Below are 12,622 nucleotides of genomic sequence, written 5' to 3' on the forward strand. Positions count from 1 at the left end.
TACCTTTGACAAACTGTGCTGACAACTGCCTGTTTGCAGAAATCACCGTTTTCTGACGTTTACAGACCACCTCTGTCTGTGCGACAGAAAATCAGGTAAGAATATACCCTTACCACATGCATTTAAAAATGTTTACTTGTGTATTTTTTTAATGTAATTACTTGTAATCGAAAATTACCCCACCACGCTGGAAAATAAATTAATTCCCCTTCCAAAAAAGGTCTTACGAGATATGTAATCCCAAGAAAAGTTTGTTCGGTTCATCTCGTCTTAGCGTTTTCAGCGTCTACGTCATAGCACGTCAGCACGTGACACAGTTGATAAAAACCTCGGTAAGACACTGACCGGCACTTAGTTCGCTCAGTGACTATACGAGTTGGTGTGTCAAGTGTTTTTCCTTCGTTTAGCGTCTGTTTGACCGCTTGGACCGTAAGTATATCTGTCTTTGTGTATTCTAGGAGTACTTGAAGTATTTAAAAGTGCTTCCGTGTAGCTGACAGGTCGTTTTAACTCGCATGAAGTTTAACTTTCTAACTCTTCTTCTTCTTTTTTATCGTGTTGTTAAACTCAGGGGCAGTCTCGGTTGGGTTGTTGTTTTCTTACATTTACAGCCACTTCAGCTCAGTCAAACAATGGCGACTCGAGTTTACAGCTACTTTTACACAACTTCACTGGATAAAGTTTCAAAGTCGAAAGAGTACAATAAAGTTTTTTTTTCATGGCTAACGTAGAGTAGCTAGCTAGGTCGTCTTTACATGGATTTAAGAGCGGCTTTGACCCAATGAAACACGTCACATCACGGTTAGTTGTGGCTTCAGGAGGTCCCGGTGTGTTTCATTGAGTTTGGTGAAACTATCAGCTGTCTGCCGAGACATGCCTCGACAAAGTCCTGAAGTCAAGAGGAGGAGCCACACAACAACAACACTTTAACATTAAACTGGCTTTAATTACAGTAATATTACAACCAGGAAATGTTCACAGTTCGGACATGAGGATTTAACAGGTACCAGTTAGACTACAGCTAAACACGTCAGGGTGATTTATCCAATAAAGTGTGTTCTCATTTTAAATTTTAAACCTTTTTGATTGTATATTTTTGTAATCAGATGTATTTTTTAAATATTTAACTTAAACTAAAAACTAAACTATGAGTTAAGGCGTTTTTAGCAACTAAAGTAGAAATACATTTTTTTTTTTTTTTTTTTTTATTTATTTATTTGTTAGGTCAGGGTTCAGTTTGGTGAAATTGCTCAGCGTCGGATGACGCTTAGGCGTGTATTATTTATTTATTTATTTATTTCAGAGTGCGGATGACGACTGAGTCACCTGTCTTCACAAAGTGAAACCAGGTGTTTGTCTATTTTAAATCTAAACTTCTTAAAATCTTCCCCTGGAAAAGACGCTTCATGATATAATACTTACTGAAACAGTCGAGTCAGAATTCGTCTATTTAAATATATTTTCTAAACTAACAAAACGAAACTGAAACGAACTTTTCTTATCCAAAACTAAACTCGAAGCTCTGGAGACTGACTCAAATCAGCTAAGTTAAAAACAAAAACTGGAAATAGGCGAGATTAAAACTTTTGAGACTACAGCAACCTTAGTTGGAGAGATTAATCACTGAGGATGTAAATTTGATCACATCTGACATTTTAAAATATGAAATTGATGCAAGTGAACAAAGAAAGTATGATTAAAGGGTTCGGGGTTGATTTTAAAATATAGTTTTGTTCATTAAATAATGGAAGTAACAGAAAAATGAACAGATTTCAGTTTAACCTGTGTTACACAGTCATTACCTTAAATATTAAAGACACATCATGTGCCAGGAAACACTGAGCATACTTATTAATTATACAGCTGGCAGGTTGTGCAAAATAATATGAACAAGCAGAGTCATGCATTTGTCACAAATAACATGATATATGCTTAAAGGAGGAATTTTTCTTGCTCAAAATGGGATGTGATTTCTCAGGAAAGCATCATTGTCTTGCTAATAGTTGAGACAATAAGTCTTTGTTGCCTCACTTAAAGGAAACCAGTGCATTTTCTTTTATTTCTGCCTTTAGTCAGTAAAACCATGCTTAGAGAAAATAGTTCAGATATCTCTTTATGTATTTGGGTAATTTTGACAGGAAACCCCCACTTCCATGAAGAAAAGTACCACTCACATGATGGCTTTAAACATGCTGCTGTGCCCTGCTGATGTTTTATGATCTCATGTCGTCAAACATATAATATAATTACTATATGTGTATATATATATATATATATATATATATATATATATATATATATATATATATATATATATATACTATAAATAATACCTCATTGTCAATGTTGTAATCTCTCTGAAAAGCCGAATTCTCGATGCTCGGGGTCTCAGTTTGACTCTTTTTCTTTTTTCGTAACAGCAAGCCAAGATGACAAACGGACACATCGAAATCTACGACCCCATTCCCCACCCTGATGGCCGCTCCACTGGTACATACCACGAGCCCGAGTCTACCCCAGACGTGGCAAACATGGAGGAAACAGTGGAGTTCAGAGTCCTAGTGGCCTACATGGCCTGCCCGTCGAGGAGACGACCAAACACACAGAGGAGCCCAGTCACACAAAGCGGTGGGGATGACGCAGATGGACATGTCAAAACTCCACTAAAGACACCAACACAGACTGAAAACAAGGTCACAGAGAAGAAAAACAGAAAGAAGAAGAGGAGATTGAAACGCATGTTGAACATTTTCAGCTGCACCAGGCCTCAGACAAAGGATGAAGAAGACGAGGAGGAGCAGCAGCAGAAACCGATGGAGCCTGGTGATGTTGCATTCAGATGTTTCCATGCTACAGGTGGGAAGCATAAAGGTGTAGCCTTAGAAAACACAACAATTAACCTTACTGATTAATTCACACCATAGTTTTGTTTATAAAATGTTAGTTCACTGTCATAAAATGCAAATAAAATCATTCACGGTTAAACTGATGCCTGAAATACACTAGAAGACTGACATCTGGCACCGTTTCACCGATAAAGACTCCAGGTTACACGTTTTAGTATTAAATCAGCAGAGAGGGGAAAAACTCGAGGTAATCTTAAACATGTTGGATTTTTATTGAAACAGTAAGGCAGGAAAAGTACCAGCTCCGACTCTAACTTAATCATTGACAACTTTATCAACACTGTCATAATTTTTATTGTAGGGAGGGGCATTGACATTGGTGTAAGGTTCACGGGTAAATCTGACAACGTTATAAGTTTTTATGGACACTGGAGGAAAGTTTTTGTGCTGCAGGAGCGCTGTAGAGGCGGGTAAAATGAAGAAGATGCTCTTGTTTTGTTTAAAAATGGGTAAAAGTCAATACCGGTTCCAAGACGTCACACTAAGAATCCTAAACTCTCAAAAAGTGTTCTTTTATAAGTGTGAGAGAACAAAAACGCCAGCAAATATTTACTTTTTGCTGAATTTTTTTGTCTTAAAAAATAAAAAATGGGTCTCTGAGTCGACTGTCAACAGCATGCCATAAAAATATTACAAAGGTAATTTTGTGGACTACAGCCCTTTTTATTTCTTTTTAGTGCGACGGGTAAACAACCTGCTGGTTTCACACTTAAACTGGTTTGAGTCCAGTTTGAATTCTGCAAAGTCAGCTAACCTGAAAACAGGTTTTAGTTTCTCATAAACGCTCATCATTACAGATAAGACCAGCTCGAGGTTCTCAAACTGTAAAAGCATGGACCAGAAAGTGAAATTATGCTGAAACAAAGTGCTGCCTGATACGTTAATGCTCTCCTTTATTTCAATTCAACTTGCTTTTTTTGTTTTTGATAGACAGATTCTTCTGCCGGAGCCAAAACGTTAGAAGAAGCTTATGAAGTAATTTTAACATGTTCCCTAAAAGGTTTTGAGCTTCTTGGTAAAATCACCGGGATATGCCAGAAAACTTTTGAGGCCCACTGGGCTGAATCACTCACTTAACCATAAGACTTGTTGTTTTTTTGCGTTTTTCCTGTTTCACAACTCTCGGCCATATATTTTACCTGGCCGATCCCCCACTGCTCGCTGTGACGCCGTCCTTTTAGGGTCTGATTTAACGTGTTTGTTCCGTTTTTCTAGATGAGCCTGAAAAGAAGGACGAGGAGGACAAGGATGAGAAGGCGAGAGAGGTAGCGAGCAGACTTATGGAGCTTGCTGATGAAATCCAATTAATTCCTCCAGAAATAGAGTCGGATTCCCCAGATGGTGAGTTTCTTCTTTTAAGCTTCTTTTGTACCTCTTAAAAGGAGGGACACAGACGACACAACATTTGAGGTGGCGCCTGTTACAGAGCCAATAGAAACATGGTATGCAGCCTTAGGAGAAGAAAGTTAAATTCTTCTGTGAACTCGGTCAAGATGGGCAGCGTTAACCCAGCAGGTTCTCTGGTAACAGAACAAAAAGGAGTTCCTGGAGGAAACAAAGCAAGCACAGGGGGAACATGCAGAACAAAACAAAAGGGCCCCGTCTGGGTTCAGATGGCTGACTGCTGGGTCACTTTATGCATCTAGGGCAGATCAAATGTTCCCTAAATAATGCATGTGTAATGTTTGCACATCACAAACACAAACAAACGTTTTCTAGCTTGTAGAAACTGAAATTTGATAGTTTACCCACTGAGAACAATTGGTTCTAAATGACTGCTGTAGTAGTTTAGTTTATTACGATCCCCAACAGCAGCAGATTCTCCAGGTTCAGTAAAAAAAAAAAAAAAATGTGCCCACCAGTAATACCCCTTCACGTTTTCATAGCCGAGACTCCACCAAACAAAGGGCTAGTTTTACACGACAGCCATTTATAGTAGGGATTAGCGCTGATGAGCCACTGCAAAGTTCTGGGTCTGAATCTGGTCATCATCTCAGGAGATGCAGCGGTGTCAAGGAGTAAGATTGTCTTTTCACTTTCAACCAAGTTCTTAGATCTCTTTTCAGTGACAGCTCCTTACGTTTTTTTAACCTAGACTCAGCGTTGTTTACACGCCCCACATGTTTTTTTTTATAGATAAAAGTGTGCGCCTTTAATCCCTTAAATGCTGGCTGTCTTGTGTTGTTGCTGCTGATAATTGGGTTTTCTGTTCCTTTTTAGATGAGGTGGAGAAGATAATTGGTCTGCTGCTGAGAGAAACTGGAGACAAATATGATGTCAAGGTACAAAAACAGCTTTGATCTAGTGTGAAAAACAACAGAATATCTTTCTTTAGGAAGTAGTTTACCACCAGTTTGTGTCACGTGATCGCGCTTCTGCTGAGTGGTTTTGGTTTTTGACGCATGCTCACGTGCAGGTCACAGATATTTCCACTATTTGTGAACATATAATTAAAAGAAATATATGTTCACATTCCTCCAAATCAGAAACTTCATTATTATTTGTTGTTGTTTTTTTCCATCTTTAGTGACTGAACCATATTTGTTTTTTTGTTCTTTTTTTTTTAATCTGTGTTTGTGTGTGTGCCTCGTCAGGTGCTGAAAGATGCCAACATAGCAGCAGAGCTCTTCTGGAATTATGATTTCTTTAGGAGGTTAATAAACACCTTCCTGTTACGAGTGGGCCTCAGGACCCCCTCGCCCAACTCTCCAGGGCCACAGGCATCACAAAAAACCCAGATGGCTGTGATGTGTGAGGTGAGAGCGGCTTAAGCTATCAGTGAAACTATGAATCTGAATGAGACTAACGCTGAAGGAGTTACCAGAGTAGGAAACTCTGTCTAAGGGGCCATTACGCTTTCCATGTCGCTAGTGTGACGAGGCGGCTGGCCATGCACGTCTTGACTTGGCCGCCGCAGCTGGGTTAAAGACGCAAGTGTATGATCCCGTCAGTTTTTACTGCCATTTTTAGTGACATTGCAGTACAAAGGCTCAAAATGCAGATATACAGAGGGAGATGTTTGGAACTGTTCGAAGACTTCTCCTATATCAGCACTTACGTGGAGTTATTGTCTCCACAGCAGCTTCCTGTGCCTTAATGGCAGGTATAAATAAGAGTCACTGTGTGGCGGCCATTCTGCTACCTTAAAGCAGCTTGGGTGAGCTGCAGGAGCTGTGGTCAGGTAGCACAAATCGCTGTAGTTGCAATAACAATCACACATCATGTATCGGTCTCCTTGACTACGAACAAGTGATATCAGCCCTGAAAAATTAAGAGGTCAGTCCCTAGTTAGCAGCAAGTAAACCTAGGAGCAAGAAGACTGTCTGCCCATAAATCAGATTCTCTCCGGGATAAAAACAGTTTAAAAAACAAAACAAAAAAACAAACAAACTTGAAATGAGTCACAGTGTATACTCGGGCAGGTGTGGCAGTGTCAGGGACACCTGTTTGCTGAGTTTTGGGAGTCATCTGCAGGTCTGCTGACTCATTTTCACATGACTGTCTTGGCTAACCTCTGAAGATATCTGTTTTTCTCGTGTTTCAGGTCACCACTCGTCTGTCAGCTGTGGAAACGTTGCCCACAAACCGCCTGCTGAACTATGGAGCTCGATACATGCAGGATTACTTTTCATCCTGGGTGCAGGAACAAGGAGGATATGTATGTTTAAAACAAAAGCCTTCTTAATTAAACCATTAGCTTGACCTGTTGAAGATTTGAAAAAACTCAAGTATCTGCTTATTTTGCAGGATGCAGCGTTTGATGAGACCGAGGAAGTCGACTGAGAGCAGAAGGGACGTGGTTTACAAGCTCCACAGCTCCCCCTGTTGGCCAAAACCTGCACGGATGTAGCTTCAGGAGCTGCTAACATCAACAATGAACTCTAACAGCACAGCAGGATATCTTTGAACTGTACAGTGAATAAAAATGAGTTTACAGACTGCAAAACATCAGAGCCAATTTCTCACAGATCATGTAATAGTTTTTATATTTAAGTTTCAGTGAGATTTAAATAAGAAATTTCTTGTTTTTTTGCATGTCTTATATTGTTTTTGTAGAAATGCATTACTTTTTTTTTTGTGATCTGGAGAACCAGCACATTGAATTAAAAAAAAAAAAAAAAAAAAAAAAAAAAAAAAAGTTTAATAATGAAGCACTTGCACTTTTATCTTTTTAAAAAAAAAAAAAAAAAAGGAAAAAAGGAAAAAAAAGAACCGCAGTGACAAAACATTCATGTGTTTCTGATGTTGTTTGCTATTGTTTGTAATATATTCACACAACAAGGAACTCAGGAGGAGACACAGATCCCTGTGGCATTTTGTATGGCAGTAAAAATCTGTCAAATCAAACATGTGAATCAGGGAGTGCCCCTGCTTATCCTGCGTGGGGGGGGGGGGGAAGAAAAGAAGGTGCAGCCAAAAAAAGTTTGTATCCTCATCCTGATTAATTAAAATCAGTCTTTGTATTAAGTGCTTCCTGGTCACTTTAATGTGCATATTTATTGTTCACTAAAAACCAAATGACAATAAATTTTTTTAAAAATCCCTTGTATTAATATTCATGTCAAAAGCTACAATCTCACCAGCTCTCCAACAAGGGACTGTTTCTCATTTGTTTATTCCACTCGAGGAAAACAAAAAGGCATCTCAAAAGTTCTACTTCTCAGTATGTCAAAATTATGAGATGCAGAACTTGAAAAAGGCTTGTAGACAGTTGAAACAAGCTTCCATAAATTGGACACTTTACTAAAGTCTGGCTTTTGCTCACTTGATGTGGAAAAAAATTCTAAACTGCTACAAAGAAAATGAGTTAAAACAACATCAAACACTTAGAAACTACTTGTAGGTGGGTAAACGGGAATCCTGAAAGATGTGTTTACTAGAAATTTTTATAGTCTGAAAGTCAAAGATGAGAACACTAAACATCAGTTGGAATAAACATGAAAGATTTTTGCACGAGATATGAGGACAAACTTCAGCTTTCTTTTAGTTTTATTAAATCTTCTTAGCAAAAAAAAAAATTGCTAAAGAAAGAAAATATGTTTGCAATTCAAGACTTATATGCCAACCTGTAACAGGCTCGGGTTGTGTGATTATTTTTTTAAAGCTAGAATACATGAAAAGTTTATGGTTGTTGGAGTTCAGCCACTTAGTCTGTAGTGAAGAAGTGCAGGACATGTTTTATGTTTTTTATATAAAGTTAAACAAAACACAAAATCCAATAAACATTTTCTTTCTCCTTTACCTGCGGACACTTGATCTTTGTTCGCTCAGTGGAATGGCACCATCCTGTGGTCAAAAGAGGGACTGCGGAGTGATGCAGCAGCAGTTTGACACACATCATATTGATTTGTTTATATTTCCCCCTGATTTTAAATTGTTACGCTCCGGGTACTTGCAGACATATTTGGTTTGCATTGTGGGGAAAGTTATCTGACAGAGGAGGCAACAGGCAGTTCAAAAACAAGTTTTATCAGGTAGGAATTAAAGGGCCAACCGGAGAAACTGAATAGTTGTTTAGGTCTTGGGAGATGTGTGATGATGATGAGAAAGAAAGCTTAAATTTGTATGTCTGTAAACGAGGACGCAGTCCTTCCTGGAGCGCCAGTGTTTCATGTCTCCCAGTGAAATGAGATCCAACCCGTTCTCCAGCACACCTCCGACCGCCTCAACCTGCTCTCCGACTGGGAGCACGTTATCGACGGTGTCATCGTCACACATAACAAGACCTCACCTGTGCGACTCTGGCGAATACACTTCCACGCAGCGGCGGACTATGAAAAGTGTGCGTAATGATTAACCACCACGCTCGGAAATACGCCCCCCCGCGCTCATCGGTCACAGATGACTGTCCGCTGGCCCTGCAGGCTGTCCATATCAGCAAACACCAGGACACTCTGAACGAGGCAACGTGGCCGCAGACGGGCGCCAAGATGCGGATCTCCAAGGCCAACAAGGGCGCGGTGGTGAGGGCTGTCCGGCGGCAGGCGTCTCCTCAGCCGTCCAGACTGGAGGGGATGTGGAACGACAGAAAGCTGTCGAGCTGCGGACCTGAGGGGAGAGACGGGGCAGGAGCTTCTGGGAACGCGATGGAGGGACACGAAGGGGGGGCACCCCGTGGTAGGAAGAAGGCATCCAAACCACATGTGAAGACCATCTTCTCCCCCGATGACAAGGACCCCAGGGTGAAGGAGGAGACCGGAGAGGGACACGCCTTCGAACCCGGAGGGGAGAACAACTGGTGTGATTTGTGCTGCAAGTACATCTTCGAGAATGGTCTCACCTGTGCAGGTGAGGGTGCATGTGATTAAGTCAGGGGTGTGGGGGAGGTGGTAAAAGCCCACAAGATAAGAGGTCTAAACAGAAGGTGGAGGAGTCCGAGAAGATATGGAGACTTTAACCTAAGTGGCTTGAACCATTTAATGCAAAAGATCTCCCAAATATCCAGTGTTTTCCTTTGCTGAGCTTCACACATACTCCACCACAAGTCTATGATCCATCTACATATGCTTTGGGAACTACTGTCTGTTATTTTGCTGACCAAATAGGTAACAGTCCTATATGATATGTATATGGATAAATGAAAGAAACATGCAGCTTTTCAGCACTATAGGCAGAATTTTGCCGTTTTGGGGTTGGGTTATTTTTTGGCTTGTGTTTTGGTTTTTTTTTTTTTTTTTTTTTGAGTCAACAATGAACCAGTTGTTCATCAGGTCTTTTAGGGAAGTTTAAATCATTTGAATGAACAGGTACACTCTATCAGTGACATCAGCATTTTCAGGTAGCGCCATCTGATATGTAGCAATCTCTCCTTGTTTCTGTGCTGGTGATGACTTAAATAGGCAGGGCTACGAAAGAAGCCCAGTGCTGGAATGCATGTTGGTATCCAGAAGGACTGGTTCAGGTGTAAATGAAAACTGGGTGACTCCTCAAGGGCAAACTCTGGACCTCCCTGTGTGTCCACTTCTGTCGAGCAAACAATAGAAAAAGGAACCTTAGAAACTATTTCTTCTTCCCTAACGTGCAGGGCTTCAAACATGGTTGCAGTAGTATTTGTTTTTCGATGGAAATTAGATGGAAGTTTTGAATATTTGAATATCTGCTTCGAATACATTAACCCTTTGTACTGCATAGCTACGTAATCATCCTTGTAGAAATTCCTAACTTATTTTATAAAATGATAAAACGTGTCATGACTCAGATTTTCTGTCAGATCTTCAGTTTCTGTTTCAACCTCAGTTATGCTGTGGAATTCAAACAATGCTCAGTTGTTATGAAGGAACAAGGTATGCCAAGAAAATTTCCCCTACATTATAACACTACCAACAGCTCGAACTAAAAGGCAGGATCCATGCTTTCATGTTGTTTACAGCAAATCCTGACTATAATATCTGAATGCCGCAACAGAAATCGGGCCCATCAGAAGGATTTTTCCACTCTGATGATGTGCATTTTAGTGACCCTGTGTTAGTTGTAGCTTCAGTTTCCTCTTCTTAACTGGCAGAAGTGGCACCAGGTGTGGTCTTCTGCTGCTGTAGCTCATCTGCTTCAAGTTTCAGATGCTCTTCTGCATACCTTGGTTGTGATGAGTGGTTAAGCTATTTCAGTTATTCTTATCTTCCTATCAGCTCGAACTAGTCAAGACACTCGTCCTCTGATCTCTGAGATCAACAAGGCGTTTTTGCTCAGAGAACTGCTGTTCACTGGATATTTTCTCTTTTTCAGACATTTTCTGTGTAAACTCTAGAGATAATTCTGTGACCCCCCCCCCCCCCCCCCAAAAAAAAACAATATTTCAACAGCTTCTGGAATACTCAGACCAGCCCATCTGGCACCAACAGACACAACACCTTAGAGTCACTTAAATCATCTTTCATCTCCTTTCTGATGTGCGGTTTGAGCGTCAGCAGGTAGCAGTTACCTAACTGCATTGTGTTGCTGCTATATGATTGGCTGATTGGCTATTGGCTATGTGATTGGCTGATTAGATAGCTGATTAAAGAGAAGCTGAACAGGAGTTATTGAAAGGTTTCCAATTTTAAACCACAATTCACCTTGTTCTCACTGTACTCATCTTATAAGGACGAATCAATTTAAATGTGAAGATATTTGAAATATACTCATTTGTCCATCTGTATTTGTATCAATGATATAATTAACGTTAGAGACAGAAGGAAGTTTGCATTAGTCAAATAAAGACTTTTTATTTTATAAAATATACCATCCATTACGTATCATCGTTTTTACATTTTTCCTCTCCTATAGTAGACTGGCTAGCTATTAGCTCAAGTATGCTAATGTTAGCTAAGATTAACAAATTCAAGATGTATTTATCGCGGTTAGCTGAAAACGTCTCACTTAGAAGGCCTTTAATATTGAACATTTTCTGTTTTATTCCTTCATTCACAATGTTTTCAATTTTTCTTCTACTTGATGCTAGAAAAAAATATTATCAAAGAAGGACATTAGCTAGCTTTAGCTACAAAACTATCGACTTGCTAATTCTGATTAGCTAACATTACTCAGATTTTATTAACAAAATATGTGCTACTTTAAATAGTAACATTCATAACTTTGGGATGACCACAAACAATTCTGATAAGTAAATAAAACAATAACTAAAATAAAACAACTAAATATGAAAAGAAAAGAAAACATTATATGTTTAATTTGTTAGCGTCATAAAATTGAAGTTGGTGTTAAAACACTAACTGCAGCAATAAATACGCTTTGCAAATCTCCAAAACTCCCTCAATAAGCCTGATTTTAATATCAATATGCATTTAATCTACTGTAATATTATACTTAAATCACATATTGTACTGCAAAAAAATTGAGAAGCCCAACAGATACAACTGTTTTACTACTCTATCTCCTCCATTTAGCTATTTAACTTCATTACATTTAATGGCTAATGAGTGTGCAATGTGCTCTATAGCTTCCTGTCACTTTAATCAGCCTTGCTGATGGAGTTTGTTTTTGTGCCTATAGCTTTTCTCTATCAGCAGCCACTCACAGAGCCTGTTACAGACCCATGATTTCCCCTATATTTTAACAAAATGGCAACTGTAAAAAACAAAAACAAATCCCCAAACATTTTTATGCCTTGCAGTTGTCCTGCAATCCTCCACAGAGCACTGTTAATATCCGTATCTGTCACTTGCTCACTTATTAACACACAGAAACAGTGACTTATAAGGCATCCAAGCCTCGCAAGACCATGGTTCAGTTATTTCTTTCAAAGGTTAATTTTTCAGCCGAATGTTGAAATTAAAGTTTTCCCACAACATAGTGTTCCTTAAAAAGACAAGAAATATTATAGCTTTTACTGGGAATACATGCTCATGGTTTTGTCAGAGTAAATCAGCAACATGAGAGAGAACTGAAGATCATTGTGATGATAATGATTGCTGAAAGGTAATATAACAGGAATTACTGTTCACATATTTTCCATTACACCCATAACTGGTACCAATAGAGTGATTTCCAGGAAACGTCCAAGAAAATTATTAAACCGTGACAAGCCTGTAATTGAAACAATGCCAAGTCCTTGCAGGGTTTTTTCTTTGCTGAGGAAGAGGTTGGTATTTTAAAGAGTATTTACAGACTTCATGTCACCTTTATGCTGTAGCTTCCTGATTGCAATGTTATGGGTCCATGTTGGCCTTAAATTAAAATGTTATTGCTATTAAAATGAATCTAAATAATAAAGTAAGTAA

At 39.2% G+C, this 12,622-nt stretch overlaps 2 protein-coding genes across 2 annotated transcripts in view; both read left to right on the forward strand.

Annotated features, from left to right (window-relative positions):
- Positions 1–275: 275 nt before the first annotated feature.
- LOC100691011 (apoptosis facilitator Bcl-2-like protein 14) lies at positions 276–6,791 on the forward strand. Its single transcript, XM_005475873.4, has 7 exons — positions 276–429; positions 2,421–2,856; positions 4,122–4,247; positions 5,127–5,188; positions 5,501–5,662; positions 6,451–6,564; positions 6,654–6,791. Exons 2-7 carry the CDS (start codon positions 2,430–2,432, stop codon positions 6,687–6,689), a joined length of 927 nt encoding a protein of 308 aa, XP_005475930.1. The 5' UTR covers positions 276–429; positions 2,421–2,429; the 3' UTR covers positions 6,690–6,791.
- A 1,336-nt stretch (positions 6,792–8,127) lies between these two features.
- rassf3 (Ras association domain family member 3) overlaps positions 8,128–12,622 on the forward strand; it is a 72,679-nt gene continuing 68,184 nt past the window's right edge. Inside the window, exon 1 of the mRNA XM_019346772.2 lies at positions 8,128–9,194. Coding sequence (XP_019202317.1) covers positions 8,696–9,194 — 499 coding nt within the window. The 5' untranslated portion in view covers positions 8,128–8,695. The remainder of the gene's footprint in view (positions 9,195–12,622) is intronic.

The sequence above is a fragment of the Oreochromis niloticus genome, linkage group LG17, assembly GCF_001858045.2.
Source record: "Oreochromis niloticus isolate F11D_XX linkage group LG17, O_niloticus_UMD_NMBU, whole genome shotgun sequence".
Taxonomy (NCBI): Eukaryota; Metazoa; Chordata; class Actinopteri; order Cichliformes; family Cichlidae; genus Oreochromis; species Oreochromis niloticus.

Coding starts and splice junctions, on each gene's coding strand:
- LOC100691011 (XM_005475873.4), top strand. CDS start 2,430: ATGACAAACGGACACATCGAAATCTACGACCCCATTCCCCACCCTGAT. Junction 4,248..5,126: donor AGAGTCGGATTCCCCAGATG/GTGAGTTTCTTC, acceptor GTTCCTTTTTAG/ATGAGGTGGAGAAGATAATT. Junction 5,189..5,500: donor GAGACAAATATGATGTCAAG/GTACAAAAACAG, acceptor GTGCCTCGTCAG/GTGCTGAAAGATGCCAACAT.